At 44.2% G+C, this 21259-nt stretch overlaps 1 protein-coding gene across 2 annotated transcripts in view; it reads right to left on the reverse strand.

Annotated features, from left to right (window-relative positions):
* Window positions 1–1481: 1481 nt before the first annotated feature.
* The window catches only part of LOC124151149 (integrin alpha-PS1-like), a 93102-nt gene continuing 73324 nt past the window's right edge, over window positions 1482–21259 (reverse strand). For both annotated transcript variants that reach the window (XM_046523496.2, XM_046523495.2), the window contains 4 exons: window positions 21094–21213; window positions 18672–18773; window positions 17896–18021; window positions 1482–15799 (listed from right to left, as the gene is read on the reverse strand). In XM_046523496.2, coding sequence (XP_046379452.2) covers window positions 15707–15799; window positions 17896–18021; window positions 18672–18773; window positions 21094–21213 — 441 coding nt within the window. In that variant the 3' untranslated portion in view covers window positions 1482–15706. The remainder of the gene's footprint in view (window positions 15800–17895; window positions 18022–18671; window positions 18774–21093; window positions 21214–21259) is intronic.

Consider the following 21259-nt stretch of genomic DNA (forward strand, 5'->3'; position numbering starts at 1 on the left):
GCTCCACAGATATACTCCCAAAATAGTCCATGAGCCATAGCTCCAAATATAGGCTCCACAGATATACTCCCAAAATAGTCCATGAGCCACAGCTCCAAATATAGGCTCCACAGATATACTCCCAAAATAGTCCATGAGCCATAGCTCCAAATATAGGCTCCACAGATATACTCCCAAAATAGTCCATTAGCCACAGCTCCAAATATAGGCTCCACAGATATACTCCCAAAATAGTCCATGAGCCACAGCTCCAAATATAGGCTACACAGATATACTCCCAAAATAGTCCATGAGCCACAGCTCCAAATATAGGCTCCACAGATATACTCCCAAAATAGTCCATGAGCCATAGCTCCAAATATAGGCTCCACAGATATACCCCCAAAATAATCCATGAGCTATAGCTCCAAATATAGGCTCCACAGATATCCTCCCAAAATAGTCCATGAGCCATAGCTCCAAATATAGGCTCCACAGATATCCTCCCAAAATAGTCCATGAGCCATAGCTCCAAATATAGGCTCCACAGATATACTCCCAAAATAGTCCATGAGCCATAGCTCCAAATATAGGCTCCACAGATATCCTCCCAAAATAATCCATGAGCCACAGCACCACACAGAGGCTCCATGTGATAAAGCTCCATGTGGTGACATATATGCTCCGAGTGTGGCCCCACGTTCATCTGCACCTTCCTCGTTACACTATTACTTCTGTTACAGGGGCGGTCGGGTAGCCTAGTGGTTAAAGCGTTCGCTCGTCATGCCGAAGACCCGGGTTCGATTCCCGACATGGGTACAATGTATGAAGCCCATTTCTGGTGTCCCCCGCCGTGATATTGCTAAAAGCGGCGTAAAACCATACTCACTCACTTCTGTTACAGTGTTGCTCGGTCCAAGTGTACTATGGGAAACAAACACCGTCGAGTTCCTTGCAGTAAACTCAATAAAAGAACAGATCCACTTCATATATGATATAAGCTTGATAGCATATCATAAATATATATTCATTTTGTCATGTCAAATGTTCTGTTCACTTTCTGATGGAGATATGTTCAATAAAATGTTAACATCATTTGTTATAACGTTATAACGTCTCTCTTTCACGGGATGTGTCAAACATGTACAGATTACATGGCACATTAATACCTGGCACAGGTAGAACAGATTCAACCCAGGACATCTCACAGCCCTAGCACAGGTAGAACAGATTCAACCCAGGACATCTCACAGCCCTAGCACAGGTAGAACAGATTCAACCCAGGACATCTCATGGCCCTAGCACAGGTAGAACAGATTCAACCCAGGACATCTCAGCCCTAGCACAGGTAGAACAGATTCAACACAGGACATCTCACAGCCCTAGCGCAGGTAGAACAGATTCAACCCAGGACATCTCAGCCCTAGCATAGGTAGAACAGATTCAACCCAGGACATCTCACAGCTCTAGCACAGGTAGAAAAGATTCAACACAGAACCAAGTTTGTATAAAAATAAGATTTATTGACAAATGCATACATGGTTCATAAATGCCAGCAAGTACGTAAGCATACAGAAACAAGGACGCCCTGTCAGGATCGTCATCAATCTAATTTTAAAAGATAGAATTAAGTTCATAAACATGTATGAGAGCTTTCTATGATACATATACTTGCAAGAAATAATAAGATATTCAAATTGACGTTGTATTGCTACAGTGGTGTACTCATAGGGTCCTCCTACAGACAACTTACATCAAGGAAATGTTCACGCCAGCAAACCTCGGACTTGAAGAAACACATGAAACAGTCAACGCAAGAAACTAAAAACCTATAAGTATATTCATACAAATATTACACATGATAAAATACCAACATCCTCATATAATAAAAAAACATTCATCTCCAAACTAAGCAGCCAATCAATAGCCGAGAACTTGACCGGTTGGTCACCTTTCAATTTGATTGGTCTGTGTACAGTATTTTGGTTTGGCCTCGAGATAAATAGTCTTGATTAACGAGGATGATACATTAGTTATCTCGTGTTATGTTGATGGAATGCTTCTGACAATCGACGGATATCCACAGATCTATAAATAGTAACTATGAAAAAACATTTCTGGAAGAGGAATATGTTGATTAACATCCTCAGCGTAACGCATTCTACACACTTGTTAGTAGAGATATGGGAGTGGTCTACAACACAGCTGACACCAGAATGAAATACTGTAAGTCTCAACTATAGTATACACTTCCACTGGTGGATAAAGTACAATATGTGAAACGGATAATCTAAAAACAATTCAAATAGATGACTTCCTAATTCTAGTCACTAACTGCCATGAACTGATTTTGTTCTTTTTGTGACTGGCCCAGATATGTTACTTGAAGAAAACTCCATCATTTGTAGGGTCAGTTTGTACAATACTACCAATAAAGTCTCCACTGTCAGGACTTGCTGTTTTTATATTAACAAGATCAGATCAGTTCATTAATAGACCAGGGCCCCGTTCCACAAAGCCATCATCGCCATAAGGTGATCGAACTCCAATACTTTAACACTGACTTACGATAGTCATAGCGCTAAGATCACTTTGTGGAACGGTGCCCAGCTCCCCTAAACTGATTTTTCCCTGATTTTGAAATAAATAAATAAATAATGAAACATGATGAGTTTAAAAAAAAAAATATCCTGACAACGCTAACATATTGATCGATTTCACCCAAAATTGGTCTGGCTGAAATAAAGGAAGCTGCGATTTCAACAGACCCCCAGTTTGTAACAGTGAGGACAACATCAGTGGAGCAGATGTCACCTGTCAAAGACTTGGTCGATAATTTGTTTGTGTCACACAGTTAGTTGTAGAGCTATACAGACGAGGCAAGCGGCCGCACGGCCAGAAAAAAATGTACACACTAGCAAAGGGACACAACTCTAAGTAAAACAAAATACATCTCACAACCATGTACACAAACTGACGGGTTCGTGAATGAGCTCAAGGACAAGCTGTGACCATTCTAAAACCAAAACACATACTTCTTTTTCAACAATAAAATTCAGGGTTTTAGGGGGAGAGTAAAAATTTAACATCATAAAGACCATATAGAGATGGGATAAAATTTGAGAAGTTAATTTAGAGAATTGTTAAAAACAAAATATACAAGTTATATTTTGAAAGAGTATCTATAAAGGATGTTTTGCAAAAGGTTTAGAACGATATTCGATATGGACAGGATTTGAAACGGAACATTCCACAAGCACAATCACCAAGTTAACAGTTAACTGCTGAGTCAGTGCTCAGTGTGGCTGGGAGATCCCCCGGGTGTGCTGGGGTTATACTGACTCAGTCTGATACAGAGGAGATCAGTCACAGGTCCACATTCTCCTTCTTGATTTGACATCTTCAAACGTTACAAGGCTCTAGATTACACATGACACTACGAATTAATACGAATACATAATCAGTAAAATGACAAAAGTAATTATTTTGATTATCTGACATGAGGACCAGTTAATGGAGTAACTCCAACTGTAACTCTGTTCTCCACTCTGGAACCAACTACTGTATACTCTGGAGAGGGGTCGGAGAGGGGTTGTGTAAATATAATTCCTTATATACTTTTATTACTAGTATTTCATCGTTGCCCAACACATCCCACCTCACTACATACAGCAGCTCAGATCATAATATACCCATGGAAAAAGTAACTGTGCTTCATATAAAGTGGTGTAAATGTTATGCTATTGAAACTAACAACATTATATTTGGTCATTCATCTGTCTAGGGATCCGGAAATATTTTTTTGCCAAGTGGACATTTGCATTTGGCCACGCCCACCTCATATCTATTGTTGAATGTTCATGTGTGAATAAAAGAATAAACTCAAGTGCCTCTTTCATAACATATATACATATAATTTATATACATATAATTCATATAAAGTGGTGTAAATGTTATGCTATTGAAACTAACAACATTATATTTGGTCATTCATCTGTCTAGGGATCCGGAAATATTTTTTGCCAAGTGGACATTTGCATTTGGCCACGCCCACCTCATATCTATTGTTGAATGTTCATGTGTGAATAAAAGAATAAACTCAAGTGCCTCTTTCATAACTTATATACATATAATTTATTATCAATGCAATGACACAGATCTAATATATACAATTTCAACCTATCGTGATGTTGGTTTGACTAATTTAGCTATGGAACGGTTTCCACTGTAAAGCTGTCGGTTTCGTCTAGCCTTCCAGCATAAATTCATTTTCACAAACTCATACCTGGTAACAGGAGATAGAGCGACACGCTCCAAAGGAGGGATGTGTAACAACTCAATTAACAATATCAGTGTCTGGTGTGACCACCATTTGCGCTGATACAAGCCAGGCAGCGGCGGCGCATTGAAGACACTGATGATTGGAAACAACCTGGGAGATGTTGTTCCAAATGTCAACCATAGATTAGCCCAACTCAGCAAGCATGAACGGCTGGTTCTGGTCATCGTTCTGCCTCATCCAAGATACTTCAAGGGAGTACAGCAATGGTATGCTGCCTTAGAAAGTCTGTTACATGTACAACGTGTGAGAAGCGTTATCCTGCTGCAACTTTACTCAACTTTTTATGCAGCGCAGTTACTTTTTTCCCCTGTAAGAAACAAAGTACCTGCATTCAAAGTCACTTTGTGTATTCTCATCTTTTGTCCCGACAGAAACTATTTTTGTCTGACCCAAGTCTGTGTGTTGCAGGTGAGAGCGAGTGTGACATGACAGCCGAGAGTGTCATCACCATCTGCCAGATAGTGGAGCTGTGCCAGGAGTCGCTCCGGACCGGGCATTCACTGCCTCTGCCACAGCTCCACATATAGGCTCCACAGATATACTCCAAAAATAATCCATTAGCCACAGTTCCAAATATAGGCTCCACAGATATACTCCAAAAATAATCCATTAGCCATAGCTCCAAATATAGGCTCCACAGATATACTCCCAAAATAGTCCATGAGCCACAGCTCCAAATATAGGCTCCACAGATATACTCCCATGTTTATATACAGCCCTAGCACAGGTAGAACAGATTCAACCCAGGACATCTCACAGCCCTGGCAGGTAGAACAGATTCAACCCAGGACATCTCACAGCCCTAGCACAGGTAGAACAGATTCAACCCAGGACATCTCACAGCCCTAGCACAGGTAGAACAGATTCAACCCAGGACATCTCACAGCCCTAGCACAGGTAGAACAGATTCAACACAGGACATCTCACAGCCCTAGCGCAGGTAGAACAGATTCAACCCAGGACATCTCAGCCCTAGCATAGGTAGAACAGATTCAACCCAGGACATCTCACAGCCCTGGCAGGTAGAACAGATTCAACCCAGGACATCTCACAGCTCTAGCACAGGTAGAAAAGATTCAACACAGAACCAAGTTTGTATAAAAATAAGATTTATTGACAAATGCATACATGGTTCATAAATGCCAGCAAGTACGTAAGCATACAGAAACAAGGACGCCCTGTCAGGATCGTCATCAATCTAATTTTAAAAGATAGAATTAAGTTCATAAACATGTATGAGAGCTTTCTATGATACATATACTTGCAAGAAATAATAAGATATTCAAATTGACGTTGTATTGCTACAGTGGTGTACTCATAGGGTCCTCCTACAGACAACTTACATCAAGGAAATGTTCACGCCAGCAAACCTCGGACTTGAAGAAACACATGAAACAGTCAACGCAAGAAACTAAAAACCTATAAGTATATTCATACAAATATTACACATGATAAAATACCAACATCCTCATATAATAAAAAAACATTCATCTCCAAACTAAGCAGCCAATCAATAGCCGAGAACTTGACCGGTTGGTCACCTTTCAATTTGATTGGTCTGTGTACAGTATTTTGGTTTGGCCTCGAGATAAATAGTCTTGATTAATGAGGATGATACATTAGTTATCTCGTGTTATGTTGATGGAATGCTTCTGACAATCGACGGATATCCACAGATCTATAAATAGTAACTATGAAAAAACATTTCTGGAAGAGGAATATGTTGATTAACATCCTCAGCGTAACGCATTCTACACACTTGTTAGTAGAGATATGGGAGTGGTCTACAACACAGCTGACACCAGAATGAAATACTGTAACTCTCAACTATAGTATACACTTCCACTGGTGGATAAAGTACAATATGTGAAACGGATAATCTAAAAACAATTCAAATAGATGACTTCCTAATTCTAGTCACTAACTGCCATGAACTGATTTTGTTCTTTTTGTGACTGGCCCAGATATGTTACTTGAAGAAAACTCCATCATTTGTAGGGTCAGTTTGTACACTACTACCAATAAAGTCTCCACTGTCAGGACTTGCTGTTTTTATATTAACAAGATCAGATCAGTTCATTAATAGACCAGGGCCCCGTTCCACAAAGCCATCATCGCCATAAGGTGATCGAACTCCAATACTTTAACACTGACTTACGATAGTCATAGCGCTAAGATCACTTTGTGGAACGGTGCCCAGCTCCCCTAAACTGATTTTTCCCTGATTTTGAAATAAATAAATAATGAAACATGATGAGTTTAAAAAAAAAAATATCCTGACAACGCTAACATATTGATCGATTTCACCCAAAATTGGTCTGGCTGAAATAAAGGAAGCTGCGATTTCAACAGACCCCCAGTTTGTAACAGTGTGGACAACATCAGTGGAGCAGATGTCACCTGTCAAAGACTTGGTCGATAATTTGTTTGTGTCACACAGTTAGTTGTAGAGCTATACAGACGAGGCAAGCGGCCGCACGGCCAGAAAAAAATGTACACACTAGCAAAGGGACACAACTCTAAGTAAAACAAAATACATCTCACAACCATGTACACAAACTGACGGGTTCGTGAATGAGCTCAAGGACAAGCTGTGACCATTCTAAAACCAAAACACATACTTCTTTTTCAATAATAAAATTCAGGGTTTTAGGGGGAGAGTAAAAATTTAACATCATAAAGACCATATAGAGATGAGATAAAATTTGAGAAGTTAATTTAGAGAATTGTTAAAAACAAAATATACAAGTTATATTTCGAAAGAGTATCTATAAAGGATGTTTTGCAAAAGGCTTAGAACGATATTCGATAAGGACAAGATTTGAACATTCCACAAGCACAATCACCAAGTTAACAGTTAACTGCTGAGTCAGTGCTAAGTGTGGCTGGGAGATCCCCCAGGTGTGCTGGGGTTATACTGACTCAGTCTGATACAGAGGAGATCAGTCACAGGTCCACATTCTCCTTCTTGATTCGACATCTTCAAACGTTACAAGGCTCTAGATTACACATGACACTACGAATTAATACGAATACATAATCAGTAAAATGACAAAAGTAATTATTTTGATTATCTGACATGAGGACCAGTTAATGGAGTAACTCCAACTGTAACTCTGTTCTCCACTCTGGAACCAACTACTGTATACTCTGGAGGGGGGGCGGTGTAGTTTCTAAAAAAATGATTAGTCACAAGGAATACTGGCAAAAAATAATTTGGCTAAGTTTAAAAAAAAAGAAGTTTTCTGAACATACTTCATTTCTGAAAAAAAAGGTGTAAAAATGTTTTGGCTCTTCTTTCTGTCTCGTAATCAAAATGTCCACACACCCACCACCCCCCTAAATATAAAATGGTTGGATCCTTAGTCGTTTCATGTTCCCATCATTCTCACTTCTGAAATTCACAAATAGATGATGTCTACAAAGGATACATATGTACAGGTTTCATACCACGATTAAGAATGATGTGCAAAGTTTGCAAAACTATCAGCCGGGCTCAGAAACACACTGAACTAAAACCTTGACCTCAAACTGCCCATGACAGGATTTCTGTATGCTCATTAAGGGCTGGTAAGGCTAAAAGAAAGGCCCCTATCACTGGCAATGCAGTAAGTTGGTAAATGCCTTGGTACATTTTGGTGCGAGAATTTCTGAAACTGTTGAACTGAGCAGTCTGAGGTCAAGGTCACTACAAGCTAACTAGACACGGATACTATGCTAAGCTGTACATGTGGAGAGCATATCTCAAGCGAGCCACTCGTGAAAGGCAGCACAAGAATACAAAATACAAATAAGGTCAAGGTCAAGGTCAAGACATTGGCAGGAGAGATGCAGCTGAGGCCTCTGGAAGCACCATCGTCGTCGTTGTGCTCATGAAAAGGCCCCAAAATTCAGATCTGCAGACTATAGTTGGACCGAGACCTGCACTTTTGGGCTTGTCATGGTTACTGCAGCACACAAGCACCAAGACTCCTAAACCAAAGGAGCTCCTACACAGCCCACAAGAACTCCGTGATCTGCAACCCACGGGATGAAAACGCCACAACAGCATCTTGAGCAGGGTTGAACTGTATGTCATTGAGTGAGATCACAATAGTAAATGAATTGTTTCAAATATGCCAGAATAAATGAATGAATGTGTTGCGCTGAGTCAGCAATACTCCAGCTACATCATGGCGTCTGTAAACAATCAAGTCCGAACAAGCCAAACCTGACTAACAGGAGAATGTCAACATCACAGGTCAAATCCTTCTGTAACTGTGGAAGGACTACATTCTGCGGTTCAGTAACATGGCCAGACTTGATGCACTGTAGAAAATGCACGGAAGATTGACAACAGGACATCATGTCCACCTTGACCAGAAGGGCTACATTTAATACTACTGATCCTCTTCTTAGGGCTGCTGTTGGTATTACAAGAGGACATCGCGTCCACCAGAAGAGCTAAATCCAATGCCAAAGCTCCCTTCCTACAGAGCTGAAGGAGTATTACAAGAGGACATCGTGTCCACCAGAAGAGCTAAATCCAATGCCAAAGCTCCCTTCCTACAGAGCTGAAGTAAGTTTTACAAGAGGACATCGCATCCACCAGAAGAGCTAAATCCAATGCCAAAGCTCCCTTCCTACAGAGCTGAAGTAAGTATTACAAGAGGACATCGCATCCACCAGAAGAGCTAAATCCAATGCCACAGCTCCCTTCTATAGGGCTGCTGTAAGTATTACATGAGGACATCGTGTCTACAAGACTGTTACTGCTCCCCTTCAATAGGGCTGCTGTAAGTATTACACAAGGACATCGTGTCTACAAGACTGCTACTGCTCCCCTTCAATAGGGCTGCTGTAAGTATTACATGAGGACATCGTGTCTACAAGACTGCTACTGCTCCCCTTCAATAGGGCTGCTGTAAGTATTACACGAGGACATCGTGTCTACAAGACTGCTACTGCTCCATTCAATAGGGCCGCTGTAAGTATTACACGAGGACATCGTGTCTACAAGACTGCTACTGCTCCTGCAGTGTATTAAAGCCAGGGAACAGAGGCCACAGCTGCTCCCTACCTCTCCCGCCTCTGTCTGAATCCTCTATATACAGCACCCCAAACACCCGCACTATAATGAGGTGACCCTGCACAAATGGGCATCAGGATGGGGAGATGACTTTCACTGCTTCACACGAATCAATGAGTTAAGTTAAGTTTTTCATTGGAAATAAAACCAGACCCTTGTTGTGATCAAACACATGAACTATAGGGCTATCACAATAAATATTGTAACTGTAGGATCTCCTAGAAAAGATACAAGTTCATGAAGAAACATTGCTTTCTGGTATCATATCAACAGGAAGGCAAATTTTTATCTTAAAATTCAACAAAATGGACAATTCTGGCTCCCTCATCCTGCTCTGCCCACATGTTACAAGGGGTCCTCTACATTGGGAAACTCATAATAAATAAACAACAGGAATGCAAGGAATCAGCTCCATGGACGCCACGCGCACCTACGTCTAGCACCTCCGTCTAGCACGTTGAGGAATGGATGGGACACTCAGATCTACACACAGTGGGAGATATTTACAGTGCAGGTGCGGTATAACACAGAATCATGGAATATGTCTCATACACACACGCTACTACATACTACTTGTCTTGCTACTAATTATAGCTGCAGTGATGTTTTTATGGCTCATTATAATGTTCTGTTGGTGTAAAATCATTTATAATATCACACTTATCAAAAAAAGCATGCAATTATTATTTTCATTAAGAATGAATTTTTACTGATTTTGATGACACTGAAAAGACTATGAAAAACACATGCAATGTCCAGCCTAAACACTGGTACATGTAATAGGTATATATAGATTTAGATAGAGGCGACAGGTAAGTATATGACAATTACAGGTATATCATGTTAACATGAGCATGCAAAGAGCACAAGATGTCTACATCACAACAGGTGCTACATGGTAAAAACATCTCTATGTCCAAATCCTACAAATGATGTTGTGGAGGTAGTGACATGTATACCTGATGATGCTGTCACTTCTGAGATGTAACTGTTGATGCAGGTACCACTGTCATGTACCGTCAAGTACCCAGGTGTGGGACGATACTGTCATGTACCGTCAAGTACCCGAGGTATGGCATAGTACTCGAGGTGTGGCACAGTACCCAGGTGTGGCACGATACTGTCATGTACCACCAAGTACCCAAGATATGGCATAGTACTCGAGGTGTGGCACAGTACCCAGGTGTGGCACGATACTGTCATGTACCATTAGGTACCCAAGGTATGGCATAGTACTCGAGGTGTGGCACGATACCATCATGTACCTTGATATATCCTGTGACAGGTGGGGGAACTGTTTTTAGCTAATATTTACACCATGTTGGGATTCAAACCAAGACAATCAACATGGCAAACCTTCACACCAATGGGCAAGTGAGTGAGATTTTACCCAAATATTAACAATCTTCCAGTACTACCACAGCAATGACACCAAACCTGGGCATCACAAACAGCACCCATGTGGGGGAATGGAACCAGGTCTAGAGTGTGACGAGCCAAGACCATACCCATTAGGCTACCTCACTGCCAACCATTGATTCTGCCGAGTTCAGACCCGTTAAAACATGGAGTCCTACCCAGGTTCACAGGTTGCTGCAAGTACAGCTTTCAATAACCTCAAAGGTACAAGATGTGGGAAGTGCCACGGTACACTTCTGTGGGATGTACCACGGTACACTTCTGTGGTACCTACTCTCAACCACCCCAAAAGAAATCCATGGATGGTCATGGCTGATGTATTGCTTCATAATAAATCATTATTTTCAATCCATTCACTTTCACATAAATTCATCACTCCTTTCCATGTCAATCTGAACTTGCAGTGGCTGGGAACATTTGGTGACATAACAGTACATGATACATCCAAGAAATTCAACCTGTGATCTAGTTCGTAGAATCTTAAGGGATGACGTCAGCCTTTCTGGAATAGTCTTCTGACAGTCAGGCTCAGACACAATTACTGTAGTTGTCGTATTTAGCACCTGGGCTACTGCTAAAGAGCCACAATGCAAAAGCAACAGAAATAACATCAGTTTCAAGTAGGAAATATCAACATAAAGAAAAATGTGTCATTTTTGAAATTCCACTCCAGAATTTGGTAAAATAATCATAATCTTCCACCGAATCCTTTAAGTAATGTCAGAAAGACTGTTTTTGTCACTTGGAGGGGATAAGTTCTTGTGAGAAGGGAGAATACTCTATGGGTATTTGCTCATCATGGTGCTAAATACGTCAAACAGGGTGAACAAGTGCATTGCCTGACCTGGGAGTTGTTCATGGTTTGGATGATCAAATAAAGAAAAATTGAAAAGATAATTAAGTTTTATGAATGCTCGAGGCCTGGGTTAATCTGGTACCGAGTCCTGCAATGCATCTATGAGCAATGATGTGAAAGATTTCCAACTACAACGCCAACACATCTATGTCTGGTTACCATGGTTACAAAGGAATGATGGGAGGACACCATGAAGTCTTATATACATTTGTTCTGTCAGCTAAACACTCAGATAAGATGGCAGAGATTGAAAGAAGGACTTGTTCAGTGCATGGTAGGGTCAGTCACCATTAACTTACATCAACATACAGGCTTTAAAATACATTTAAAGGAGGACCTGTGATAGCTAGTGCAGTCAGCATTAGAAAATTCAACTTATTAATGAATATGATATGAATCAGAGGTAAGGTGTTCGTTAACAAGACAATGTTGAATTCAACTGTGGTATAAACACAACCTGCAGACTGCTTTCTTGTTTCCCTGAGTGGGAGAGTAGGGTGTTTATGATTGAGTGAGTGAGTGACGGGTTTAACGCCCCTTTTAACAGTTTGCAGTTTTATCACGGCATGTCAGCTTAATGTGGAAGGAAAACCCGAAGTGATGCAGGTCTCAGATGTTTACCACTTCGGTGAAACCCACGAGCACGGGTATGGTGCTGACAAACCTAGAAACATAATCGTGGCAAACCGGAATTGAAACCCACAATCATAGGTTTCTGGCGTGCCCAAGGGACGCAACTCTGCACAGCGAATCGTGGCGCCTTAGACAACTTGGCCACCCGTGCCCCTAGGAGTTTGTGCCACTTACATCATAGGGGGAAAGCCAAGACTCGTTTTAACCACCAGACCACCCTCATAATGTTCCAGTAGACAGACACCCCATGGTAGCTGCCACGACAAGTCCTCCTTTAAATGAACAAGCAAGATTGCAAGGCTATGTACAGCAAGACAGCAACAGAAATAATGCCCAGGGTGAAAGATGCCATATTGCTAACTTCAGCCCACATTTACGGTACATCACTGATTATTGCAAATCATCTCAATATGTAATTTTGGCCACAGCAACAGGTTCTGCTTGAACTGCTGCGTCCAAGCCACACTGCATGTCAACCTGTCAGACTTCCAACCAGATTACCCATTGTAAGCAGGATACATTTTGCCACATTTTGCCACATTTCACATTCTCATCTTACATTCTTATCACCATGTATCATTTAACATCTAAACATACTAAATTCCACTAAATCATTTCCTTGAATCTTTTTTTGAACTTTGAACTTTTGAACTCCAAATGATTAATACATAAACATTAAACGAAAACAGTATTTACAAATTGAAATATATTCTAAAGTTTTCAACTGAAGTGTGACACACTGGCTGACATGTTCACGCATCATTCCACACTAACATCACCATGTAATACAAGTACGCTCATAAATATAAAAAGTAACAAATATCTACATCCGGTATTATAAAACACTTCAATGCACACCATAAGCATATATGCATCATTCAAAATAATATCATAGTACAAACTGCTGTACCAAGCCCCTAGTTCTATAAACTAACCCTCAACATGGGATGAGGTGGTCAGTCCCTTCCTCCTGTTCAACTTCACAGATCAATACATTATCATTATCCATCAACCCATACAATTCTCTGAACTGTTTCGGCAAAAAATCAACAAGACGTAAAATATCCCCACAAAATCCAAAGTCGTTAAAACATAGTTATTAAACATTTTTATAAAGTTGCTGAGCATATATTTGATTATTCTTGTTCCCTTAATCACCAACATTGATATTCCTCATTACATGACACAGCATAAAGGTTTTCCAAATCCCTAGTACCCTGCTTGAGCTATAAGCTAACGCTGAAGATGACAGCACTCTATTGAATACATTAAGTGCCCTGATAAAATAAAAGGCTCCAACGTTTTTTAAAACAAAATTAATTACTTTATTACTGCCCTACTTTGGACAAGTTTGGCATGGAACTCCTTTGACCAAAGAACAGATTTCAGATACACACTGTACCCCCTCCCCCCGGAGTCTCTTAGTCACAGACCCTCATTATGAATGGCGCCATTGGACAACCAAGAGAGCTACCATTAAACCAATACTGTCTCATTTCTTAAGAAGCCTTGGCAACATTTTACATAGCTTGTAGCTTAATATGTCAAATATGGCATATTTATAATCACTTACAAAAAATATGCATTCAAGCAGCACAAATGCTTTTAAGCAGAATATACATAGAATCATTTACTAGGAACTGATCTTTGCATTCTTCAGAGCAATGTGTGCTAATTCTTACACAGTTAAATGCATAAATACTGCTCTACTGGTTAACCTACAGGAACCATACAGATATTGAAAGACTACACAAAGGCACAGTCATGAAGAGTGAACAAATTGCATGTACATAGTTAGTATTCAAGAATGTAGTTTCTCTAGGAAACCAATTTGATCCAACTGATCTGATTCAAAACTTCATTAATCACAAATATTGTCTCTCGGTGGAACATTTAAATTGCTTGGGGATGTTTTGGTGTTCTTAAAAAATTATTTTTCTGACTTGATGTAAGTAACTTCTTCTTTTGTACTGGGGTCAAATCTTGCTGCAAAAAGTAGGGTAAAACCCCCCACATCAGATGTGTAAAAATGCCTTATCACTATATCAAAATGCATCTTCTAATTTTATTGTCAACAAACAATAATGGTCCATGTACAGTTGATATCAAAGAGAGGCTGTTCCATTCAAAGAGAGGCTGATCCATTCCAACATGGCTGACCCAAGCCTTGCAGCTCAGGAATCAAGGCTACTCCGGTAAACTAAACAAGTAAATAAGTCCACATTCCAAAAGACATTTCAAGCACTTTCATATCCCACACAGAATCCATACACATTACTCGTCAATAGATCTCAATGTCAAGCACTACATGGGGTCACTGACTGGCCCCTTGAAACCCTAGACCCACATCCGTGCCCAAGGAAATTGAGCCCCTTGAAACCCTAGACTCACATCCGTGCCCAAGGAAACTGAGCCCCTTGAAACCCTAGACTCACATCCGTGCCCAAGGAAACTGAGCCCCTTGAAACCCTAGACCCACATCTGTGCCCAAGGAAACTGAGCCCCTTGAAACCCTAAACTCACATCTGTGCCCAAGGAAACTGAGCCCCTTGAAACCCTAAACTCACATCTGTGCCCAAGGAAACTGAGCCCCTTGAAACCCTAGACCCACATCTGTGCCCAAGCAAACTGAGCCCCTTGAAACCCTAGACCCACATCTGTGCCCAAGGAAACTGAGCCCCTTGAAACCCTAGATCCACATCTGTGCCCAAGGAAATTGAGCCCCTTGAAACCCTAAACGCACATCTGTGCTCAAGGAAACTGAGCCCCTTGAAACCCTAAACTCACATCTGTGCCCAAGGAAACTGAGCCCCTTGAAACCCCAAGCCCAAATTCATGACCAAGGAAAAATCCATACTCAAGGAATCCCAACAACTGCGATGAAATTGTTGGTGAGCACCCAGGTTTCATAACAAGTGCCAAGTACAGCTGAAGCTGTATGTACTCCACCGTGACGAGGGCTGGTGGTTCTGGTAATACTGTAACACACTTACTAGAACTGTAACGATACACTCTGTAGCCATACCATTCACACCCTAACACTTCGATGGAGAGAGTTCATACAAGAAAACTCCACATTTACCTGTTTAAGGAAACATTTTCATCATTAAAGGTAACTAATAGAAGCCCAAATAATTTTACATTCAGTAGATCTGAGTCAATTCATTAAAGACTTGCTTGAGACCTCTTGTTCATGTTAACAGAAACTGATATTTTACGATGGATATTCATACCATCTAACATGTCCCCCTTATGGACTTGTGTTGTTTTGTAGCAATAGGTGATCAACTGATACAATATTCACAGCATTCCACCGAGTATCGCCATACACGAAATGTTCAGTGAATCGTTACATCCCTAGTCTGTTCCTTCATCACGGCTCGTCTTCCTGGTCCAGGCGTTGTGTCAATCACTGTTCTTCCTCGTCCATGTCCTTCTGTTTCTTCACCTCTCCCTGGTAGGTCACCATGTCCTCCGGCTTCTTCCTCTTGAAGAACCCCAGCTGGAACACACGAGGCAGTGTGTGAGTCACAGGGCAGGGAGGGTGGAACACACGACGAGGCAGTGTGTGTGTTACAGGGCAGGGAGGGTGGAACACACGACGAGGCAGTGTGTGAGTCACAGGGTAGGGAGGGGGGAACACACGAGGCAGTGTGTGAGTTACAGGGCAGGGAGGGAGGAACACACGAGGCAGTGTGTGAGTTACAGAGCAGGGAGGGGGAACACACGAGGCAGTGTGTGAGTTACAGGGCATGGAGGGTGGAACACACGACGAGGCAGTGTGTGAGTTACAGGGCAGGGAGGGTGGAACACACGACGAGGCAGTGTGTGAGTTACAGGGCAGGGAGGGGGGAACACACGAGGCAGTGTGTGAGTTACAGGGCATGGAGGGTGGAACACACGAGGCAGTGTGTGAGTTACAGGGCAGGGAGGGGGGAACACACGACGAGGCAGTGTGTGAGTTACAGGGCATGGAGGGTGGAACACACGACGAGGCAGTGTGTGAGTTACAGGGCAGGGAGGGTGGAACACACGACGAGGCAGTGTGTGAGTTACAGGGCAGGGAGGGTGGAACACACGACGAGGCAGTGTGTGAGTTACAGGGCAGGGAGGGTGGAACACACGAGGCAGTGTGTGAGTTACAGGGCAGGGAGGGGGGAACACACGACGAGGCAGTTTGTGAGTTACAGGGCAGGGTAGGGGGAACACACGACGAGGCAGTGTGTGAGTCACAGGGCAGGGAGGGTGGAACACACGACGAGGCAGTGTGTGAGTTACAGGGCAGGGAGGGGGGAACACACGACGAGGCAGTGTGTGAGTTACAGGGCAGGGAGGGGGGAACACACGTGGCAGTGTGTGAGTTACAGGGCAGGGAGGGTGGAACACACGACGAGGCAGTGTGTGAGTTACAGGGCAGGGAGGGGGGAACATGAGGCAGTGTGTGAGTTACAGGGCAGGGAGGGTGGAACACACGACGAGGCAGTGTGTGAGTTACAGGGCAGGGAGGGGGGAACACGAGGCAGTGTGTGAGTTACAGGGCAGGGAGGGGGGAACACGAGGCAGTGTGTGAGTTACAGGGCAGGGAAGGGGGAACACACGAGGCAGTGTGTGAGTTACAGGGCAGGGAGGGTGGAACACACGAGGCAGTGTGTGAGTTACAGGGCAGGGAAGGGGGAACACACGACGAGGCAGTGTGTGAGGATGGATGGAGGGTGGGAGGGAGGGGGGAAGGATGGAAGGATGGAGGGAGGGAGGGATGGATGGAGGGATGGATGGAGGGTGGGAAGGAGGGAGGGAGGGAAGGAGGGAAGGATGGAGGGAGGGAGGGTGGGAGGGAGGGAGGGAGGGAGGGAGGGAGGGATGAAGGGTGGGAGGGAGGGAAGGATGGATTGAGGGTGGGAGGGAAGGATGGATGGAGGGTGGGAGGGAAGGTTGGATGGAGGGAGGAAAGGGGACAGAAGGTGAGGTGAGATGAAATGGGGTCTAACGTTGTGTCCAAGATTATTGCACTCACATAGCGACGTGCATGTTTGTGAGTGTTTGTGTGTGTGGCTCCTTTTACTAGTCTGGAATGATGCCGATTTTATAGTGCTATCACAATGAAATACCATGCCTTGTTTAACATGAATACCCCACTCAGACCAAGTATACTGACTCCGAGCAGACCAGTCCTTGTTTTAGCCCCTTAATGCCGAGTACCAGACAGGGTAACTACAAGTACAATCTTTTAACATTTTTGGGTATGACACAGCCGGGGATTGAACCCTGGAACTTCCGCTCTCCGGGCGGACGCTTTACCACTAGACCACAGAGGCGGTCGATTGATGTATGGGCAGAGTGAAGGAGGGAGGGGTGGACGCTTTACCACTAGACCACAGAGGTGGTCCATTGATGGAAAGGCAGAGTGAAGGAAGGAGGGGCGGACGCTTTACCACTAGACCACGGAGGAGGTCAATTGATGGGAGGGCAGAGTGAAGGAGGGAGGGGCGGATGTATGGATGAAGGGCAGAGGGAGTCAGAGAGGGACAGGGGGCCAAGGGATGGAAGGATGGAGGAGGGTGTGATGCCACATTCAGCGATCAGAGATATGGTTATTACCTTCCACAGCAGCAGAATGAGTCCCGCTAACAGGATGATTCCTGCTAACACAGCCACCACGATGATCCACCACTCCAGGCCAACCGTCTTCTGCTCCTTCACATCTGGGATAGCTATGGTGGTAGCCTATGGACACAATACAGAATAGCTATAGTGGTAGCCTATGGACACAATACAGGATAGCTATAGTGGTAGCCTAAGGACACAATACAGGATAGCTATGGTGGTAGCATGTGGACACAATACGGGAAGGCTATAGTGGTAGCCTAAGGACACAATACAGAATAGCTAAAATAGTAGCCTGTGGACACAATACAGAATAGCTATAGTGGTAGCCAATGGACACAATACAGAATAGCTATAGTAGAAGCCTATGGACACAAGACAGGATAGCTATAGTAGAAGCCTATGGACACAATACAGAATAGCTATGGTGGTAGCCTGTGGACACAATACAGGATAGCTATAGTGGTAGCCTATGGACACAATACAGAATAGCTATAGTGGTAGCCTATGGACACAATACAGAATAGCTATAGTGGTAGCCTATGGACATAATACAGAATAGCTATAGTGGTGGCCTGTGGACACAATACAGAATAGCTATAGTGGTATCCTGTGGACACAATACAGAATAGCTATAGTGGGAGCCTATGGACAAAATTGTGGTATTGTTCCTTGACTCTGAATGAACATAATCCTTAAAAAAATAAAGAATGATAGCTTTACTTAATAAATGCAATGTTAATTCAAGACAACATTTCCTGAGTACTTACATAGTTCTCATTGGTGGTTTCCTTGGACTCGATGTTGAGTGCCGGATCTATGTACAGCTCTGCCTTGGACCGGATCTTCACCTCCCCAACGTTCATATAGTCCTGCATCACGCACAATGTCATACGTCAATTGGAAATACAGTCATACCCCACATGGGGAACACACAGTCATAACACATACAATGTCATACGTCAATTGGAAATACAGTCATATCCCACATAGGGAATACACAGTCATATCACATACAATGTCATACGTCACTTGGAAATACAGTCATACCCCACATTGGGAACACACAGTCATAACACATACAATGTCATACGTCACTTGGAAATACAGTCATACCCTGCATAGGGAATACACAGTCATATCACACACAACGTCATACGTCACTTGGAAATACAGTCATACCCCACATTGTCATATCACATTGGGAATTCATTTCATCCAAAACAAACAACACTGACCACAAGCAGCCCTTCCTCCTGATCTTTATCTCTCCCTCCGTGTCTTTCCTCCACCAGCCCTCCCCCAACACAGCTGTCCCTCCCCCCGACACTGTTGTTCTTCTCACCACCCCCCCGCCATCTCTCTTACTGTGTCCCCTCTTTCTAAGGATCTACACATATCCAGCCCTCCCAGGACTCCGCTGTCCCTCTTCCCCCTGCCATGTCTCTCACTGTGTCCCCTCTTTCTAAGGATGTACACGTGTCCAGCCCTCCCCCAACACCGCTGTCCCTCTTCCCCCTGCCATGTCTCTCACTGTGTCCCCTCTTTCTAAGGATGTACACGTGTCCAGCCCTCCCCCAACACCGCTGTCCCTCTTCCCCCTGCCATGTCTCTCACTGTGTCCCCTCTTTCTAAGTATGTACACGTGTCCAGCCCTCCCCCAACACCGCTGCCATGTCTCTCACTGTGTCCCCCCTTTCTAAGGATGTACACGTGTCCAGCCCTCCCCCAACACCGCTGTCCCTCTTCCCCCTGCCATGTCTCTCACTGTGTCCCCTCTTTCTAAGGATGTACACGTGTCCAGCCCTCCCCCAACACCGCTGTCCCTCTTCCCCCTGCCATGTCTCTCACTGTGTCCCCTCTTTCTAAGGATGTACACGTGTCCAGCCCTCCCCCAACACTGCTGTCCCTCTTCCCCCTGCCATGTCTCTCACTGTGTCCCCTCTTTCTAAGTATGTACACGTGTCCAGCCCTCCCCCAACACCGCTGCCATGTCTCTCACTGTGTCCCCCCTTTCTAAGGATGTACACGTGTCCAGCCCTCCCCCAACACCGCTGTCCCTCTTCCCCCTGCCATGTCTCTCACTGTGTCCCCTCTTTCTAAGGATGTACACGTGTCCAGCCCTCCCCCAACACCGCTGTCCCTCTTCCCCCTGCCATGTCTCTCACTGTGACCCCTCTTTCTAAGGATGTACACGTGTCCAGCCCTCCCCCAACACCGCTGTCCCTCTTCCCCCTGCCATGTCTCTCACTGTGTCCCCTCTTTCTAAGGATGTACACGTGTCCAGCCCTCCCCCAACACCGCTGTCCCTCTTCCCCCTGCCATGTCTCTCACTCTGTCCCCTCTTTCTAAGGATGTACACGTGTCCAGCCCTCCCCCAACACCACTGTCCCTCTTCCCCCTGCCATGTCTCTCACTGTGTCCCCTCTTTCTAAGGATGTACACGTGTCCAGCCCTCCCCCAACACCGCTGTCCCTCTTCCCCCTGCCATGTCTCTCACTGTGTCCCCTCTTTCTAAGGATGTACACGTGTCCAGCCCTCCCCCAACACCGCTGCCATGTCTCTCACTGTGTCCCCTCTTTCTAAGGATGTACACGTGTCCAGCCCTCCCCCAACACCGCTGTCCCTCTTCCCCCTGCCATGTCTCTCACTGTGTCCCCTCTTTCTAAGGATGTACACGTGTCCAGCCCTCCCCCAACACCGCTGTCCCTCTTCCCCCTGCCATGTCTCTCACTCTGTCCCCTCTTTCTAAGGATGTACACGTGTCCAGCCCTCCCCCAACACCACTGTCCCTCTTCCCCCTGCCATGTCTCTCACTGTGTCCCCTCTTTCTAAGGATGTACACGTGTCCAGCCCTCCCCCAACACCGCTGTCCCTCTTCCCCCTGCCATGTCTCTCACTGTGACCCCTCTTTCTAAGGATGTACACGTGTCCAGCCCTCCCCAAACACCGCTGTCCCTCTTCCCCCTGCCATGTCTCTCACTGTGTCCCCTCTTTCTAAGGATGTACACGTGTCCAGCCCTCCCCCAACACTGCTGTCCCTCTTCCCCCTGCCATGTCTCTCACTGTGTCCCCTCTTTCTAAGGATGTACACGTGTCCAGCCCTCCCCCAACACTGCTGTCCCTCTTCCCCCTGCCATGTCTCTCACTGTGTCCCCTCTTTCTAAGGATGTACATGTGTCCAGCCCTCACCTGGAGTAGAGTGCTCTCCCATAGCCGGGCCCGGATCTTGATCTGCACGTACATGTTCCTCCCCATCTCCCCGATGTTGCACTTGATCTTGTGGCATTTCGCAGTTTTACGCCGACAGTCCTGGTAAAACAGATACAATAAGAAACTGTTTTATTTTTTTCAGTTA

This window comes from Haliotis rufescens, unplaced genomic scaffold (assembly GCF_023055435.1).
Source record: "Haliotis rufescens isolate VD_foot unplaced genomic scaffold, xgHalRufe1.0.p SCAF_43, whole genome shotgun sequence".
Lineage (NCBI taxonomy): Eukaryota > Metazoa > Mollusca > Gastropoda > Lepetellida > Haliotidae > Haliotis > Haliotis rufescens.